This window comes from Tauraco erythrolophus, chromosome 8 (genome assembly GCF_009769465.1).
Source record: "Tauraco erythrolophus isolate bTauEry1 chromosome 8, bTauEry1.pri, whole genome shotgun sequence".
NCBI classification, from domain to species: domain Eukaryota; kingdom Metazoa; phylum Chordata; class Aves; order Musophagiformes; family Musophagidae; genus Tauraco; species Tauraco erythrolophus.
In genome coordinates this window covers 3,508,349-3,526,285 of record NC_141472.1, presented here as the reverse complement: position 1 = coordinate 3,526,285, position 17,937 = coordinate 3,508,349, and the positions used below count along the sequence as shown (strand labels likewise).

The window sequence follows — 17,937 nt, the reverse complement described above, 5'->3', positions numbered from 1 at the left end:
TAACCTTGAGTTCCCAGCAACAGATAAAACATCACCTAGGGTTTCCTATTTCCACCCTGCACACGCGTGTTACGCCTCACCTTCCTCCCTGCGCAGAACGTTATTCCTCCCGAACGGAGCGGTATCAGCTTACAAGGCAGCACTGCTCAAGGGAAAGAGAAAAGTTTGTCTCTCCCAAAAAAAAAAAAAAAAAAAAAAAAAAAAGGCAAAAAAAAAAAAAGCCATTTTGTTAAGCCAAACGCTCCACAAAATGGCACGACCGCTTTGCAGCTCGCTCTCCCCCCGGGGGCCGAGCTCCCCGCGCTGCCCACCGCCCGCAGCCCCCGCCCCGTCCAGCCCGGCGCTTTGTGGCTGCCGGGCCGGGCTGGGCCGGGCCGGTTGCGCTCGACGGGGCGGCAGCTGCCCCCGCCCGGCCCCCGGCGGCGTCGAGGCCAATGGGCGCCGGGGCGGCGGTGGCCGCCCCCCTCCCCGCACCGCCCGTCTGATATATAGCGCCCGGGCGGCGCCGGGGTCCCGACCGTCGGGCTGCGTGCGAGCGGCGCCGCTGTCTGCCGTGCCGTGCCGTGCCGTGCCGTGCCGTGCCGTGCCGTGCCGTGCCGTGCCGTGATGTCGGGCCACGCCGTGTGGCGGCTGGCACTGCTTGCCCTCTGTCTGGGGGCGGCGGCGGGGGGTGGCGGCGGCGGCGACGGACAGCGCCGCGGAGGCAAGAGCCGGCGGCAAGCGCAGACCACCTCGGTCCCGCAGGGCACTCCCGCGCAGAGTAAGCGTGAGTACCGCGCCGGGATGGAGTCCCGCGGGCAGGACCGAGCATGGCGGGGGGGGGGGCTCGGCCCGGCCCGGCCCCTCCGCAGCGCGGGCGGGACGCGAGTGTTGCCCCGAGACCCCGGAGCGCGGCGGGATCCGGATCCCCGGCCGCGGCGGGTGACCCCCAGGGTGGCTTTTTTGCCTCCCTCGGAGTCGGCATCCCGGCCCCGTGCTGCCCCTCGGGCTTGGCGGGACCCGCACACGTGCGCGGCAGCCGGTGCCCGCTTTCCCTCCGTGCTTCTGCCCTCGGTAACTCCAAACTTTTCATTCTTTCCCCTCTCCGCTTCCTCCCTCCTCCTCCTCCTCTTCCCCCCGCCCAGAGACCTGTTTTGACAACGGAAAGTACTATCAGATAAACCAGCAGTGGGAGCGCACCTACCTGGGAAACACGCTGGTCTGTACCTGCTATGGTGGAAGCAGAGGGTTCAACTGCGAGAGCAAGCCCGAACGTAAGTTGGTGGTCTGGTCTGTCTGCAGCAAGACCCCCGGATAGCTTTTGGTGCCGAGTGAGCTCAGCCTTGTGCCCAGTTAGAACTGGCAGGCCAGGTTTTCAGCTGAAGTTTGGTACTTGGGGTCAGTAACGGATCTACACTCAATTACACTGAAGATCTGGCTTGGGATTTTAAGAAATGCTTTTCATTAGCGATGGGCCTGCCACCAGAACCCTGAGCCAAACATCACTCATCTCTCTGGAGGATTGGATCTAAACATTAATTTTGGAGCCAACCTCTTCTTTATAATGAACTGAACTGACTCCTGGACTCGCACGGGGAAGTTCAAATCTGGAGTCACTTTGCAGCCCTGGCTCTGCTGCTTGATTGCTTCACCCCAACTTTTCATAGCTGCGCAGTGTCGTCAGCTTGTTTAAAAATATTTCAGCTTACAACTTTCCACAGCCCCCCAGCCGTGCTGTGAGCTTTCTATAATTGAGTGTAAAATGAGATTGTTTAGTCTTCTGCAGAAAAGTTTAGGTAACAGAAAGAACTTTAAAATGCAACCTCTGCTGGAAGATCCGTCTTTCTGGGATACAATGTAGTTTAGATAATCAGCTGCGATCTATCTGTATTTGTTGGTCTGAAGCCACTGGTTTGCCATAACTTCTTTATATTGTTCTGGAGATACAGGAGAGAAGCATGAATGCTATCAGCCAGGAATCAGTTTAAGACAGATGGGACTGTCCCAGCAATCTGTTCTGCAAGGCTTGTGTGCTGCCTGCCTCATGGCAAGAGTATTTTAAGGAGTACTCAGTCCCCTTACTCCTCCATAAAAGGAGGTTTAATCTAGTTTCCTTCCTCTGCAGGGATTCCCAGGTTTTACAGTTTCGAAGTCCAATAGCAAGTTTCCCATATGGCACAGTTAACTTTATCTGTCCAGTAGTGAAGAAGGTTGTTCTGTCGCAGATCTCAAGTCTGGTGGCAGCACTGACACAACCGTTCTGTGATCATCTACTTGTGCATGAGTGTGAACAAGTCACAAGTAGTGCTGTTGACATCGGTGGGACTGCTGTAGAGTTTGAGATGGATGTACTCAATTTTTTGCTGGGTCAGAACAAGGAGGATTAGCATGACAAAGCACACAGCTTCTAGGAGATGTTTGCTCCCTCCTGTCCTCTGCACTGTTGAACTTCAGACAGCTGGGATGGATCCTTTCAGGGCATGCCTGCCCATGCGGCGTGCTCAACTTTTGGCTCACTGCGGGAGGGAAACTAAGGCTGCTCAGTATCATGAGGACCTTGAGAGGGTGAATTTAGTTCAACTTCCTCACTGCTGTTCCACCCCAGGAAAGAAGAGTAGACTGATTGCGTTTTTCCCTAGAAAAAAAGAGAATCCTTGTGAGGAGGCGAGGCATGTGTGTTTCTGTTGACTGTACGTGTTACTGGCATGGTTACATGAAGTTGATTTTTGTTTTTTCTCCCCTCATAGCTGAAGAGACTTGCTTTGACAAATACACTGGATCCACTTACCGAGTAGGGGAGACATATGAGCGCCCCAAGGACTCCATGATCTGGGACTGTACTTGCATTGGAGCTGGACGTGGGAGAATCAGCTGCACCATTGCCAGTATGTAACTAAGACCCTATCACTACAGCTATTGTTCCTTAGTGTCATATTTTCCAGAGCAACTTACACAATATTCCCGATGCCCATTAGCTAGAGTTGGGAGGGTGTAATCCAAAGCCTGTTAAAATCTCGGAATTGAAGGTCCTTGCCTCATGTACATACGAATTCCACGCACAACCAAATTCCTCTTTTATTTAAGAGGTGAAGTGCTATGTGTAGAAATGTAGGCCAAAAATAACTGTTAGTGTCCTGTCATACAGGTTAGTACATTTACTATATGCAAGAGTTAGTACATTTACTATATGCAAGAGTTAGTACATTTACTATATGCAAGAGTTACATCTTCACAGGCATATTTGTGAAAGTAGTTTTTTTGACTGGAAAAAAAAAAAAAGAATGAGGGTCTGCTCTGCAGCTGATGAGTCAGAATAACACCATCAGCATTAATGGCACTACTCTGAATAAATAATAATAAACCAATACCACCTGAGCGCCAGTCTCCCTGTACTCCAAAAATGCTGTGCCAACACTTGTCCTGGAGGGAGCTGGGATTTGGTATCCAGACACCAGCTCAATGTATTTCTGCAACTCCTTTTTCACCAGCCTGACCCGTACTTTCCTCTGTTCCTCCCTCTCTTCCCTTGGTCCTTTCTCCCCAGCTCTCCCTTTCACGTCTCTGTCTGGAAATCCTTTCCTTATTGAGTCACTGAATTGTTCACAGTTTCCCTTCAGTTCACAATTAGACTTTCTGTGACCACAGATGAAGATCACTGTGTCAGGACTTTTAGACTGAGATTTCAAAGTCCCTGAGGCACCTTTTGAGAAAAGTCTTGTTCTTAAAAGTATCCAGTTTCTCCTTTAAGACACGGATGCTGATGCTAGTAGCATTGCCACAGAGGACTTGAAGCCAGCCATCATTATGGCATGGAAAAAAAAACTATTGAATCTAACAAGTAGAGTCAAAGCCCTTCTGAATTTAATGCCATTTTATTGGGCAGGGATGATAAGTGTTGTAAGAAAAGAAAGAATCAGTAAGGAAATTGCAAACCTAAGAGCAGTCTCACTTCCTCAGCATCAGCCTGGTTTAGGGCTCACTGGAGAGTCTCATTGACTGCAACTGGCTTTGATTCAATCTTTATAACTCTTAGATTCCCTGCTTTCATAAATGAGCCAACAAAATGCTTTTAGTGGCTCCTAATAAATGACCAGATGCGTGTTCCTCCTTTTTTTTTTATTTTTCCCCTTGAAGAAGACCCTGTGTTTGCAAACTGCCCTTCACCATGATTCCCGCCCTGAGCCTGGGCCGAGTGGTGGGACACTGCTTGTGGGGCACTGCCGGGCTGGGAATCTGCCTTTTCAGGGCAGAGTTTCCAAACCCAAGAGGACCGATGTCACACTAAGCACCTCCTTATTCTCCACATGCCGGCCTGGCCACCGTGTCCCTCACACTGTGTAGGGACAGCCACAGAGGGGCCCAAGTGGTGCCACCTCAGAACAAGATGGAGACAAAACCCCTTCCCTCACCAACCTTCAGGCTGTGAGCAGGGTCTGAGGGGGGAAACAGCATGTCTGGTGTTCCCCTTTCACCAGCTGGGTGTCAGCTGTGGTTTGAGACCTGGAGGGGCTTAGTTGAGAGAGGACAGTGCTTGGGAGGTGCAGAAAATGGCGGGTGCCAGCAGAAAATGGCGGGTGCCATTTTGCAGGCTGGAGGAGGAGGTGGCCACGGTCTGCCCCACTCCTTCTCCTCACTGCCCTCCACCTCCGTACCAGGTGGCCCTTACCTTGTCCCTGGCGTGGTCCCTCACCTCAGTTCTCCTCTCTCCCCCCGCAGATCGCTGCCATGAGGGCGGCCAGTCCTACAAGATCGGTGATACCTGGCGCCGGCCCCACGAGACTGGCGGCTACATGCTGGAGTGCGTGTGCCTGGGCAACGGGAAGGGCGAGTGGACCTGCAAGCCCGTGGGTAGGTGACAGCTCCCTTCTCCCTCAGCGCAGTCGGGGTGAATGGCGTCTTCCTCCTTGTCTTCCCTGGGGCACCTCCGTGTGGGATAGCCCTGAGCGGACTCTTCTCCCCTTCCCTCTCGCAGCCGAGCGATGCTACGACAACACGGCCGGGACGTCCTACGTGGTGGGTGAGACCTGGGAGAAGCCCTACCAAGGCTGGATGATGGTGGACTGCACCTGCCTGGGGGAGGGCAGCGGCCGCATCACCTGCACCTCCAGAAGTAAGTCCTCGCCTGGCAGCCGCCAGCTGCTCCGCTTTATTTATCTTTTATTTTTCAAATCCGTCCTGTGCCAAAGAGAAAAAGCATTCCTTTTTCCGTCCCATTGAAGTGACAGTGGTTTGGGAGGGATGGCCGTCTCCAGAGGAGGGCTGGGAAACGGACCCCTCTGAGGTGAGGGGGAGCGTCTGCGCGTCTCGGGTGCTGTTCGCCATCCGGGGATCTGTGCTCCTCACGGAGCGGCTGGATTCCTTGGAGTTTTAACCTCATGGAGAGAGGAAGGTTTAAGAAATCTGCGGGCCAGCTGAGTCACGGTTGTGCATCCCAGGGGGATTGTTTGGTCCGCAAAATGGCGGAGCGTTTGGCCCCATATCTCCATTTCTGTTTTATTTAAGTAGCCTCCTGAGGAAGAATTAGGTGCTTTTAAAGAGAAATAGTTGCCTGCTCCCACAGCAGGGTCTGCCAGATTAAAATGTCTTCTTGTTTGTCCTTTTTATTGCTGTTTAATGTATACGTTACCACCATTGGTCTACCACCATTTTGTCTTCAGTGTAAACGTGCTTCGGCAGCACAGGTGCCTTTTTGAGTTTTTACATCATTGAAGGACATTACCATAAATACTCCGTTTCATTTGTATTTGCAAAGCAAACAGGGCTTTTTAAAATCAAAAATCTCGCTTGTTTGTCTACCTCCTGTTCCAGCTCTGCTAGGAGCAAACTCCGTTGCGGAGCTATCGTGGTTTACGCCAGCTGCCTCAAGAAAATTTAACTTTGTACCTTAAATCTTTGTTACGCAAGGTTTGAGGAAGCTCTTCTGTAGCCTTTGAATTGCCTCATATTCAGTTGCCTCGGGGCACGTAGGTAATGGCTCTCTGCAGATATGAACAGCAGACCTGTAAAGAATTAAAACACTAAGGAGGGTTGGGATTAAAACTGAAGATCTGGAGAGACTTGGTCAAGAAATAAGCTATAAAAATCAAACCAGCCTTGACAATGTTAAGTCTGTTAAAAACACATGGGGGGAAAAAAATCATTAGCTGTCAAATAGGAATGAATAAACCAGAATGTGTTGTTTGTGAATTTTGGAGGAGTTGTTATTGCTAATAAAAATGATTTGGCAGTGTCTTTCCTCCCATAACTCAGGTCTGCACTGTTGTATCATAGGGGAAATTGCAATATAATGACCTATTCAATTTTCGTTTTGTTTTCCAAATACAATCAACTAGAGAAATTCAAATCCATGTATGTAAAATGATAGCTGTAGCCCACAAAGTGGCATTACACTTCAGTGTGTGCTGCTGTTATATATCTGTTAAGGCCAGCGTTTTCCAGAATCACAGCTGATTTCTTGGGGGACATTTCAGCTTTTTTCATAGTTTAACTTGAGAATCTGATTGTCCCTAAGACAGATTTTTTTTTTTTTTTCACATTTGCAAAATTGCCTTATGAATACTTCACCAATTCACCACTCTTCTGGCAAATACTCAATTTTTGGTCATTTTAACTACTGGGAATTAGTAGCGTGTTTTCCACATTCATATTCTATCCTGTGTGCTCTTCAGTGGCAATCTGGCATGATACATATATCCTTCCACATTTCTTCATAAATCCATGTTCATTGATCCATGATTATATTTGAGCTACTGTATCAAGTTGTCCTTGAATGAGAAGGTAAAATGTTGTAATGGAAGAAGAACTAGTTAATCCATGTGGATCTGGCATCCAGACAAAAGTAGTTTGTTATGCTGTCCTTTGAACCCATTTACTCAATCCATCGGGGGCTGGGGGTTATTAAAGACAACAGGGAGATTTAGAAAGTCTAATATTCCTGGTATGACATGAGCAGCTTATTAACTTTACTGGAGCTTCGTGCACACTTCTTTTGGAAGAAATGGAATTTAACGTATTGCCCTCAAACAGATTTTTGTTTCTTCCAGCTGAAATAGAGCCCCGAACTTGAACTGCTCTGTATATAGTAGGAAATGAGCCAGCTACAAAGACTTATGCTTTTACAAAAGAAAAAAAAAGATGTTTAAGCTTTGAAGGTGTATGTTAGACAGAATGGGCTTAAAATAGCTTTAAAAGTAACTAGCAGAAATGTTTTCAATCCAGAACATTCTTTTTCACATTGATTTTGAACACAGCTTACCATGTTAATGCTGGGAATGTTACGGTGCTGATTTAGACGATGGCTACAAAGTGAAATTACAGTTCTGGAAATAAACGGGAATTTTCCCTTAGACTAAAGCATCAGGATTTTCAGATGCTCTCAGCCTACGCGGTTTAATGCAGGCTTTAGTGCATACAGGACTTGTAACAGTGGGCTGCAGAAAACGAGGTGGGCTTTCAAAAAAGGCTTTAAACGATCAGCTCATTTGCCAGTGTTGGTGGTTCAGCGTTATAAATTGCACGGTGAAGCCATCCAATGCAGAAATAGCTAACAGTCATGTTCCTTATACAGATAGGTGCAATGACCATGACACCAAGACTTCCTACAGAATTGGAGACACCTGGAGCAAGAAGGATAACCATGGAAACTTGCTTCAGTGCGTTTGTACCGGTAATGGCAGAGGTGAATGGAAATGCGAAAGACACACAGCCCTGCACACGACTAGGACCGGTAAGTGGGGCATCTTAGTGTGTAAGGTAGGGAAAGGGACAAGGAATGGCACATTTTGAACGGCTAGGACTTGGCACTGAGTTGTGCCAGCCGAATTTAAGAGTCTTGTCAGGGAAAGATCAGCAAGAATTAAGGTCAGAGTTCAGGAGATGCTCCTTGTTTGTGCGTGTGTAGATAAGATTAATTTATATCTTGTTTCTGAGCACAGATGGGGCTTGCACATACAGATGTGATTGCCTGCACAAACACGGTGCAGTAAATCACATCTAGGGCCGTGCATCCACAGGACCTATCTACTAGCTTTGTCTTGGAAGCATGGTGCTTCAAGTTAATATTTGAACTTTATGTGTTCGCCTCAGGGCAACTTGAAATGTCCTTAATTTAAACTCCACTGAGACCATCTGGTTTCTTTGACAAGATAAATACTCTACTAATGGATGAGTTTTAAACCCAGAAATGTCAAGGAATGCATACATTGCTATTTAATATATGTACATTAGGTAGTTTGTAATTTTGGTGTGAAATATTACCTAGTTTATAGGTAGCATATGTTTTTTGCCCAACGCTTGTTAAAGTCTTCAGCTTCTAAATTCAGCTTTGCCATTTTAAGGATCTAGGTTTCCTCCTGATGAGTGCAAGGTGAAACTCTGTTTTCCTGCATTACCTACACTAAATTCTTCCTGGTAAATGACCTTTAAATGTTTGGTACCAGCAGGTTAACTTCGAACTCTCAGAAGGTCTAAACTTTAAAATATACGAAGCTTCAAGGGTGCCAGTATTTTGTTTCCATTATTATTTCCCCTATTTCAGCAGAATTGAATTTGTGGAGATTCCTGTGGAAATCACTAGCAAAAATTTCCGTAATCTAGATGACAAGCCTCTTTGTCTCTCAGTATTATTTCAAATGATACTGGGCCAAAAACTTTGATTCAAAGTTTAAAAATTCTGGAGTAAATTAATACATTTGTGCTTTATTTTTATTTTTCAATGAAAAATTCAGAATGAATCCTTTTTGCCTTATCTTCTTTCCCTCTTGGTAATTTTTTATTGTCTTGTCACTTATCTTGATTTTTTTGCTCTGGATTTCCTTCAGCTTTTTTTTTTTTTTTTCCAAAATAATTGATTTTAAACAATTGCTGTGGAAACCAGTTGAAGCTCTTAATCCTTTCTAAAGCCACTCTACAGTGGTAGAAATCAGAGGCTATCGTTAGCAGAAGTGGGAGTTGCTCTTTTAATTTTGAAGTTTGCTAAGTGGAATAATTTAAAATATGCCTAGGGAAGCTAAGAGTTGTGCCTTTGATGTGATGGAGTGCCTAAGGTTTTATTATCTCAGCATTTAATTGCAGCATTCTATTATTTAGCTTTGCATGTAACATCTCACTTATTTCCTGTGTTCTGCTGCAGGATCTGGCTCTCCCAGCTTCACCAATGTACAGACTGCGTTGTACCAGCCCCAGCCCCAGCAGCCCCAGCCTCAGCCATATGGCCAGTGCATAACTGATAACGGGGTGGTGTACTCTGTGGGTATGCAGTGGCTCAAGACACAGGGCAGCCAGCAAATGCTTTGTACCTGCCTGGGCAATGGAGTCAGCTGCCAGGAAATAGGTATGGGTTTGTCTTTAGTGCCTGTTCAGTCCAACAAGATCTTTCGGAATGCCCTGTGGTTTCGTTTCAAAGTACAATCCTTTTGTGTGTGTATCAGAAGTGTCTTCTGAAGAAGATGTACTGGAGGAAGGTGCAAGGGGTGAAGAAATCGTTGTTTCGGTTATTTTGAAGCCTGGTTCTGTAGGGCAGAAACATTTCCCAGTGAGTTATATATAACCTGCTGAGGGAGAACAGAGCCCTTGGGGAGCAGCATTAATAACTTTATTTAAACCAAACTGCAATAATATATGTTTGGAAAAGAATGTAAAGGAATGACACAGCGGTGGGGTTAAGTCATCTGTTGGTGTGTGTTGGCCCAGGTCCATGGCAGCCAGTGGGGGTTCGCATCAGCCAGTGGCTTGGCCCGGAGTGGCTATTGCTGTTTTAGAGCCCTAAGGTTTGGGGATTGCTTTAAGCCAGAGTCTAATGCTGTGATTTGTTTGTTTTAAAGCTGTGACCCAAACGTACGGTGGCAATTCTGATGGAGAGGCCTGTGTCCTGCCTTTCACCTACGACGGGAGGACTTTCTATTCCTGCACCACTGAAGGCCGCACAGATGGGCACCTCTGGTGCAGCACGACTTCCAACTTCGAGCAGGACAGAAGATACTCTTTCTGTACCGAGCAGAACGGTAAATTCTCAGACGATCTTCACATGCATGTGGCCCTCGTGCACAAATGGAAGAAGGAGCAGAGAACATACAGACAGGCTGCCTGAACAATTCCAGCAGCTTGAGGGACTCCATGCATGCCTCAACAGCAAGGCTGTGAATGGAAGGCTGCCTGGAGCCAAGGCACTTTTGTGATCTTGACATCTTTGGAGGGTGCTCAGGGTGATAGAGGCGTAGTTGAGTCCTGTTCTCTCTCCTCTGACCTGACTTTAGAAAGGGAGTACCTTGACAGGGTAGAGCTTTGGCCCAAGGGGTACTTAGACTTTGCCTTTGCTTGGCTGAATTGCTAGATCAATGCCCATATTAGGCTGCAAAGAAGAGGATAGCCATGGAGTACAGTTTGTGCAGTCCTCTGTCATTCCCTCTGTTCCGACTATCCAGCCAGGCTGCCATATATAGCCGTAATCTTAATGTGATTTGTGATCGCTGATCAAGAGCTGGTGCATGACTAATGCGGCAGCATTCCCTCTTGTCTGTGGATGGCCAGTGTTCCTTTTGCAGCACAGATCTACCTGTGTGGTTGTGCTTCCTGGAAAGCCCATCAGACATCCATGGAACAGTATCCAGACAGCTTCTCTGGGATCTGACCTTGGAGAGAATTTTTCACATTCCCATGTGAAAATACTGCTTCTTACACAGCATACATTTTTTTATTCTATTTTTTTTTTTTCACTTGGTTCGACTTCAGTTGTTTTTTCTGATAAAAGTCAAGCCTTTCTCTGGAGCACATACCATATTCTTTTTTTTTTTAAAAAATAACCACACGAACCAAACAAAACCACTGTCCCTGTCCACACACACGTTCCTGTTTTAGTGAGGCTTCTTGGGATTTACTGTGGGGAATGAGAAATATCGGTATGGAAAAACCTCAACACATGCCTCCTCGTTCTCTGTTATTTGTAAAGCAGAGTTGCTCAAGAGGTGAGTAGTTCAGGTAGATTACAGCCCTCTTTCCACTGGTGCTTGCAAAACATGAAGCTTCCATCCTGCAGAGAGGTTTTGACTTGTCCTGTTGTACATAACTGAGTTGTAACTGAGTTGTAACCCTTTCCTGAGGGCTAAGGCTTTACTTGAAGCCAAAGGTCACAGTTGGGTAATAGCATCAGTGAGATAATACAGGTATGCTGTGAGTTTGTTTGATCCCCTAGGCCTTGGCACAAAGGGTCTGCAAAGCTACCTACCAAACACAGTAAGCTTTGGTTGTTCCCTGTTCCCCAGGAATTCCCATGGCTGGCTCCACAGCTCCTTCCAAAACAATGTTTGAACTGAATTGACCTTGTGCAAGGCTTATGTTTCCGGATCTGAATTAATTAAAGCCAAGGAAAGAGGCCTGTGGATAACATGCGGGGTACACATGGGAAAAAACAGTGCTAGCTCTTCTGTGTGTGCTGAGGGAGAGTGTAGGCTTCATTCACATCTGTTTTCCTTTCACTTTTGTACAGTTTTGGTCCAGACACGTGGTGGCAACTCCAATGGTGCTCTGTGCCACTTCCCCTTCCTGTACAACAACCGCAACTACACGGACTGTACTTCTGAGGGACGGCGAGACAACATGAAGTGGTGTGGAACCACTGAGAACTATGACGCTGACCAGAAATTTGGTTTCTGCCCTATGGCTGGTAAGGCTGAGAACCGTAAAAGGATGATGGAATACCTACAAGTGGTTCTTTGAGTTGGAACGTAAAGAGCTGTCGGTCATCGGTCAGTTATTGATGACTTCCAGTGAACTGCATCCAGCCCAAAACCCTTTAAGGTGTTTCTGAAGTTTTGTCCTCTTTTTTCCCCACTGATCACCTCTAGCAGAGACTTAGGCAGTGCTAGTAGAAGGCAATTTTCATTACTCCTTCACTGCAAGCCAGTGGTAGGCACGCTTCTCAGTTGGTGCAAACTACTGTTGGTACATTAGAGGGCATGGGACTGTAGTGCTTTGTAGCAAGTGAGGTTTATATCTTGCATCTGCCAAAGCTTCTCCCTCATGGTTATTCACTACCTCCTGCCTGATCTGTGGTAAGGAATAAGTCTGTACTTATCATATCTGTGTTACCCTGGAAATGGCAGTAATGTCAAAATCGGTATTGTGGTCCATTCCCACAATCCACTCCTCTCTTCGTGATGTCAGGAGGGGACATGTGGGAGGGAATGTGACTACCAGTTTCTAAATGAATGGCCTTTGCTAACTAATGGCAATGCAGCATCTGAGTCTTTTAAACGGCCTGTGGAACACGCAGGTCTTCAAATGGCTGTGTTCATATAAAGGCATGTGTGTAGAAAGAACTGATTCTTTCACACAGCACCCCTTGGGCATTGTACAGAAGCCATTTCTAGTAGCTTTCAAATGAAAATTAAAATGAATGAGCCCCTGCAAGGGATCTGCACTTAGAGAATATCATCACCCAGCAAAAATGCTGTTGGAGATTGAGTGGGTGCCTAAAGCTGCAGATGCAGAAACCACTACACAGGATGAAGGGGCATTGCAAATGGTCTAAGCCCTCAAGCTCTTGTTAATTCTAGCCACATAAAGTATCCTTCTGCTTTCTTCTCAACCAGCCCACGAAGAAATCTGCACAACCAATGATGGTGTCATGTACCGTGTTGGGGACCAGTGGGATAAACAACACGACATGGGCCACATGATGAGATGTACTTGCGTAGGAAATGGCCGTGGAGAATGGACCTGCATCGCGTATTCCCAGCTCAGAGGTACTGATTTTCACACTGATGTCACCACTTTAGTCTAACTGTTTGGAGGGGTGGGAGAAATGGTTTTTTTTTCCTGTCACTGTGAGTTCAGACTCAACAACTGTGTATTACTAAGCTTTTCTTTGGAGTAGAAGAAATCAGAGAGCTCTGTGAAGTTCCCGTCTTGTTTACATGCTGCAGAAGTCCTGTTTCAGCCTTTGCAGGCTAGCAGGCAGAGGCAAACCTTGATCAGCTTGGTCAGTAGGTATCCCTACCTCCTTTTGTCTACGTTTAGGAACGGGTGCCACTGTGACTTTACAAAGAGCTCAGCAGAGGCACCCTTCCCCCTCAAGAACAGACAAAACTCCAGACTAGTCTGAAGTTCAAATGCAGAACCGTCCTATTTTATCGTTCTGCGGTGAAATTTTTCAATTCCTTTGTGCTGGATTAGCCCTTTGCTGGCTAATCTATATGAAAAGTTGGCAGGACAGCACTGAGATTACTCTTATTTATTTACTTATTTATATGAGTGGTCCAAGTGGAGAAGTGCTTAAGCAATACCAAAAAAAGAAGACTTAAAAGCACAGACATTTGATCACCCTACAGCATTGGCTTCATGTCTGGAAAAGGCAGGGGGGTTGCTGAAAAGCAGCCAAGAAAGGACTCTTAACACCACTGCTGAAATGGGATATAATTTATAGGGAAAGGCACTCTCAAGGGCTTTGGGAGGTTTTTTTTTTTATGTGTTTCCTTCAGAACAGTGAGAAATGGTGCTGCTAAGTGTTCTGGTCTGTGAAACTCCTTTTTCCACATACGCAGCTAATTCTCTGCAGTTTCATTCTGGAGTTAAAGTGGTCTGTCTTGATGGGAGGGAGGGAGTAGAGATACTTTGCTTTTTCAAAAGGCAAAGGTTATCTAAGTAGAGCTGCATAAACATAGCAGTTGGAGAAGGTCTTTAATACTCCTAGGAATACTGCTCAGTTTATCCTGACGCCATACCCGTGGTGTGGGAAAGTATGGTGGGGAATGAAAGTCTGGGATTAACTGAGTCACTTCCCCAAAGACAGATGGTTTGTGATTGACTCCGGAACTGAACTTGGGTCACTTGGGTCCCAGTTAACAAAACAACGTGCTTCTGGGGTGGTTTTTGTGTTGTGTTTTTTTTCTCTGCTGCTCACTGTGATTAGACGTTAGGCGTTCTGGACCAAATCACAGGTTGACATGTGGCCATTGAAGCTGATAGACTGATACCATTGTACTTAAGCGTGGGGTCTGGTTACTGTGTTTTGAGGGAATGGTATATTAGCAGGCACCAGTAGCATCTTGGATGTGCTCCTGTCTTGAGATTACTGCAAAGTGTAGCAGAGATACCCAGCAGAGTAACATCATGAGGATGTTTGTGGTATCTTTACGAATTTGGAGTAGCCCTTTTCTCCTTAGGTAGTTCTGATGAATTCAGGCATTACTCACCGAGGTATTCCAGTCTACACCTTCCTCAGAGGAGGCAGTGAGAGAGACAGTGTGCTGTTTTAGATTTTCTTTTCCATGTGGAATCTGTCAAAAGGAACAACCAGGCAGTTCTGTAGTTTGAGTACTTTGGACTGTATCCTGCAGACCTCTTTTTCTGCAAGTGTTGCTTGTTTGCACACTGCTGATAAATGGACTCGGGAGCGGTGGTGTGTATGCAGCACTAATCTGTGGTGACCACAGGTATCAGGAGGGCTCCCTTTGTCATGGTCAGTCTCTGTGAGCTGACCAAGAGGAGGGAGCAATGTGCCAAGCAGAAGGATTTTCTCCTAATGCTTAGAGCTATTGCTGATGAACTGTCTCTGCTCTTTCTCAAACAGACCAGTGCATCGTGGACGGCATCACCTATGATGTGAACCAGACCTTCCACAAGCGTCATGATGAGGGGCACATGCTGAACTGCACATGCTTTGGCCAGGGCCGGGGGAGATGGAAATGCGATCCTGTTGGTAAGTCACCAGCTCTTCCTGCTTGCCAAATACAGGCTGTGGCTGTGCAGGAACTGGTTACGGTATGGTGAAACTGGTGTGTGAGTCTTTGCCCACTCTTTGCCCTGAATTGCACAACTACAAAAGTAGAAGTAACACTGGGTTTGCTGGAGGGGAAGTCAAAGGGCATTCCTAGTTTTAAGGACATAAGCTTGGGTTATCAGATACGTCACAGAAGAAGACACTGATGATGCAGTAGTGATGGATTATGGCAACATACCTCTCACAATGTAGCAGGTTGTGGTAACAGGGCGCGTTAGCCCCAGGCTGGGGTGATTTGGCTGAATTCTGGTACCTGAGCTGCTGGCCGAGCAGGCAGGGCTCTCAGACTGAACGCTGGCACTGACACTAGGATCAGTTTTCTTTCTCTATCCTAAAATCCTTAGGTCTCCTCATTGAACTGAGAAAGGAGCAAGAACATGTATTAACTTACCTTGGACTAAATTGATTTTTTTTTGGCTGCCCTTTGTTCTGGCAAAGAGAGAAAGCTCAGGATGAGAACACGTGTTAATAGCACTCGGGAGGTTAGCTAAAACCATCATGGTTCTCTGCAGGAATGAGGAGATTTCATCTCTTCTGCCTCCCCCCACTTCCCTAGTGAGCCTTGATTGGAAGATAAGACCTGGCTGTTTGGTTTGCAATTACTAAATCCAAGAGAACGTCGAACTATTGCCAAGAAAATCTATTCGAAAGTACTAGTGGTTAAGTTCTGCTTTTTTAAACGGTAATATCTGTACAGGTTTACTGGAGGAGCTTAGATTCTAAAGCTCCTGGAAATTACTGCCTTAAAAGAAGGAGTGGGGATGATTTCGGCTGTCTGTAAAGATGCAATCAGTTTGATGTTGTTGGCTCTCTCTCAACTAGGCTCCTGTTTATCGAAGCAAGCATAACACCAGTTCTCACTGAAAATTTCCGTTGAGACAGAAACACAGGTATAGGTCAGACTAGGAAGTGTACTGAAGCACTGGTACTGTGTTGTATTTACACCTGTTAAGCTGATTTCAGGATTTGATCTGTCCTCCTTTGGTTTATACAATGGTATGTCTGGAAAGAGTGCTGAAAATCAACAGGTTGTCCTCAACTTGCAACATGTGACTGAATCAGAAATCAGAATCTGCTGAAGCCAGTAGGAATTTTGCCACTGATTTCCTTGAGAGCAGCATGGTTTAGCTTTGGACGAGCAATGAACTTAGTTGACTGGAGCTTGTTTGGCTCCACAATAGTTCAAAATAAACCCTTTCTTGAAGGAACACCCCATTGACTTCACTGGGAAGCTTGCCAGGTGGACGGCCTGTACTTGACAGTATCTTAAGAAACGCATCACAGCTGAGTTAGCCCCCCAGTATCTAACTTAACACATGCAATGTCAAGAACCTCGATTTGAGATTCAGCCTCTGTTGCCACTTTATGTAACTGTATTTGCAGATAAGCATTGGTGTTACATTTCTTTGTGTAAAAGTCTCTTGTGACTTACTCTTCTGTGTTCAGCACAGATTTTTCACTACAGTTTCAGTAACACGCGATGGTTGACTGTCTCTTTTGTGCCTTTAGATCAGTGCCAGGATTCAGAAACCCGTACCTTTTACCAAATCGGAGATTCGTGGGAGAAGTATGTCCATGGTGTCAGATACCAGTGCTATTGCTATGGTCGTGGTATTGGAGAATGGCATTGCCAGCCTCTGCAGACCTATCCTGGTAAGAAATCCAACAGGTAACTCACTCAACTGCTGAGTAAGACACGTGCAAAGCAATCTTTGCACTGCTCACTTGTTCAGATTTCTGTACGTTATTCCTTTTGGTTTCCTTTTTTAAACAAAACCATTTCCCGCCCCCTCCCTTGGCAGACACAAACTGGTGTCGTGATTATAAAGAAGGGGCTGGGTTAGTTTACAGAATGGCTGTCTGTTCACACAACAACTTGGGTTTACATTGCCTTTTGGTGTTCAGCGATATCGCACCTGCAACCTTCCCTTTCTATTGCTGAAAACTTTTGCATCTGTAGTCTTCCCTTTTCCACTCACTGCAGAAGCAAAATCAGCCACAGAATGAAGTGTTTTTACTGATCGGTGCCCTGAAGAATTTAAATATTTGGACTTTCGTTTGCCCGGTCAGTTCCAGGAAATCTTTATAGGGGCAGGCAATGCCCGTTTGTTGACTTGTTCAGTTTCAGTTCCCTGAACAGAACAAGATAAGGGAAATCTCTTTCCTGCTCAAAGTTGCAACTGCCACTACCTTAATCTGAAGAAGATGGAATAGTAAGGCTGTGGTTTTGGCTTCCCTGTTGGGTGTAGATGACTACGCTTGTGTCATTGGTTCTGCAGCTCATCTTGGAGCATGAATGCGGAGGAACTGCGTAAGGATTGAATGTAGCAGCTTCAATGCTGAGATGGTTCTCTGCTTTTATATCAAGATAGGTTAAAATGAGTCAGTCCACTCACTAGCTGCAGTGTATTTATACCCCAAGTGCCCTGCAAGGCAGGAATGGGAATGAGGCTCATTCAGAAAGAGGGTTTTCATATAGGTTCCCCTGCTTGTAGAAGGGGACTAGCCCCTTGGAAGCCTGTTGAAGCTACATGTTTCACGTAAATAAGACGAGTACCTCTTCTCTGTTACTTGCTTCACACACGCTGTATGGAAGGCCTTTGTGACAGCACCCTGTTGAACCTGACCTGTATTCCTGAGTATACAGCGGTGTTCTCCATGAACTAGCTGCATTTCTGTCCATGGCCATACAGCTAAAGAGCCAGAGACCAGGCAGAAGGACACTTGGCAGACAGAACTGTGGACTTGCCTTTCTTTGGGGCAGTGAACTAAGGAGGGCAAGAATAGGAAGCAAGCCACCTTTGGACTTTTTTCCTGAGTTTCTTACTGGGGTTTGCTGAGCCTCAGTGACTCCTGTCAGACTGCTTAAACAAACATCTCCCTGAGCTATGTGAAATGCGCATGTCTCCAGTCTGGAGACCAGAGCTCTGGGCTTCTTTAGACACAAGAGTGACTGAAAATGTGTAAATAAACCAAATCTAATGTTTCTGAATGTAGGTTTGGGGTTAGGTGAGCTTTGAAATTTTCTGCATGTGGGCACAGGTTTGTTTGCCAGGAAGTCCCATTAAATATGGAGCAGGTATATATGTTACACAGTTGTCCAAATAAATCATAATTAGAAACACTGGGAGCGGGAGGAGGGTGAAGGTGTTTAATGGCTAAAACGAGACACTTTCCTGCAG

General features: G+C 46.3%; 1 protein-coding gene across 2 annotated transcripts in view; it reads left to right on the top strand.

The window, feature by feature from the left end:
- The first annotated feature begins 606 nt into the window (after positions 1–606).
- Positions 607–17,937, top strand: part of FN1 (fibronectin 1) — a 54,700-nt gene continuing 37,369 nt past the window's right edge. Inside the window, exons 1-12 of one of the 2 annotated variants that reach the window (XM_086616137.1) lie at positions 607–766; positions 1,125–1,253; positions 2,727–2,864; positions 4,696–4,827; positions 4,952–5,089; positions 7,547–7,705; positions 9,110–9,310; positions 9,801–9,980; positions 11,462–11,638; positions 12,567–12,719; positions 14,546–14,674; positions 16,265–16,408. In XM_086616137.1, coding sequence (XP_086472263.1) covers positions 607–766; positions 1,125–1,253; positions 2,727–2,864; positions 4,696–4,827; positions 4,952–5,089; positions 7,547–7,705; positions 9,110–9,310; positions 9,801–9,980; positions 11,462–11,638; positions 12,567–12,719; positions 14,546–14,674; positions 16,265–16,408 — 1,840 coding nt within the window. Of the gene's footprint in view, positions 767–1,124; positions 1,254–2,726; positions 2,865–4,695; positions 4,828–4,951; positions 5,090–7,546; positions 7,706–9,109; positions 9,311–9,800; positions 9,981–11,461; positions 11,639–12,566; positions 12,720–14,545; positions 14,675–16,264; positions 16,409–17,937 lie in introns of those variants that run through there. The other variant, XM_086616138.1, reaches the window with a different exon arrangement.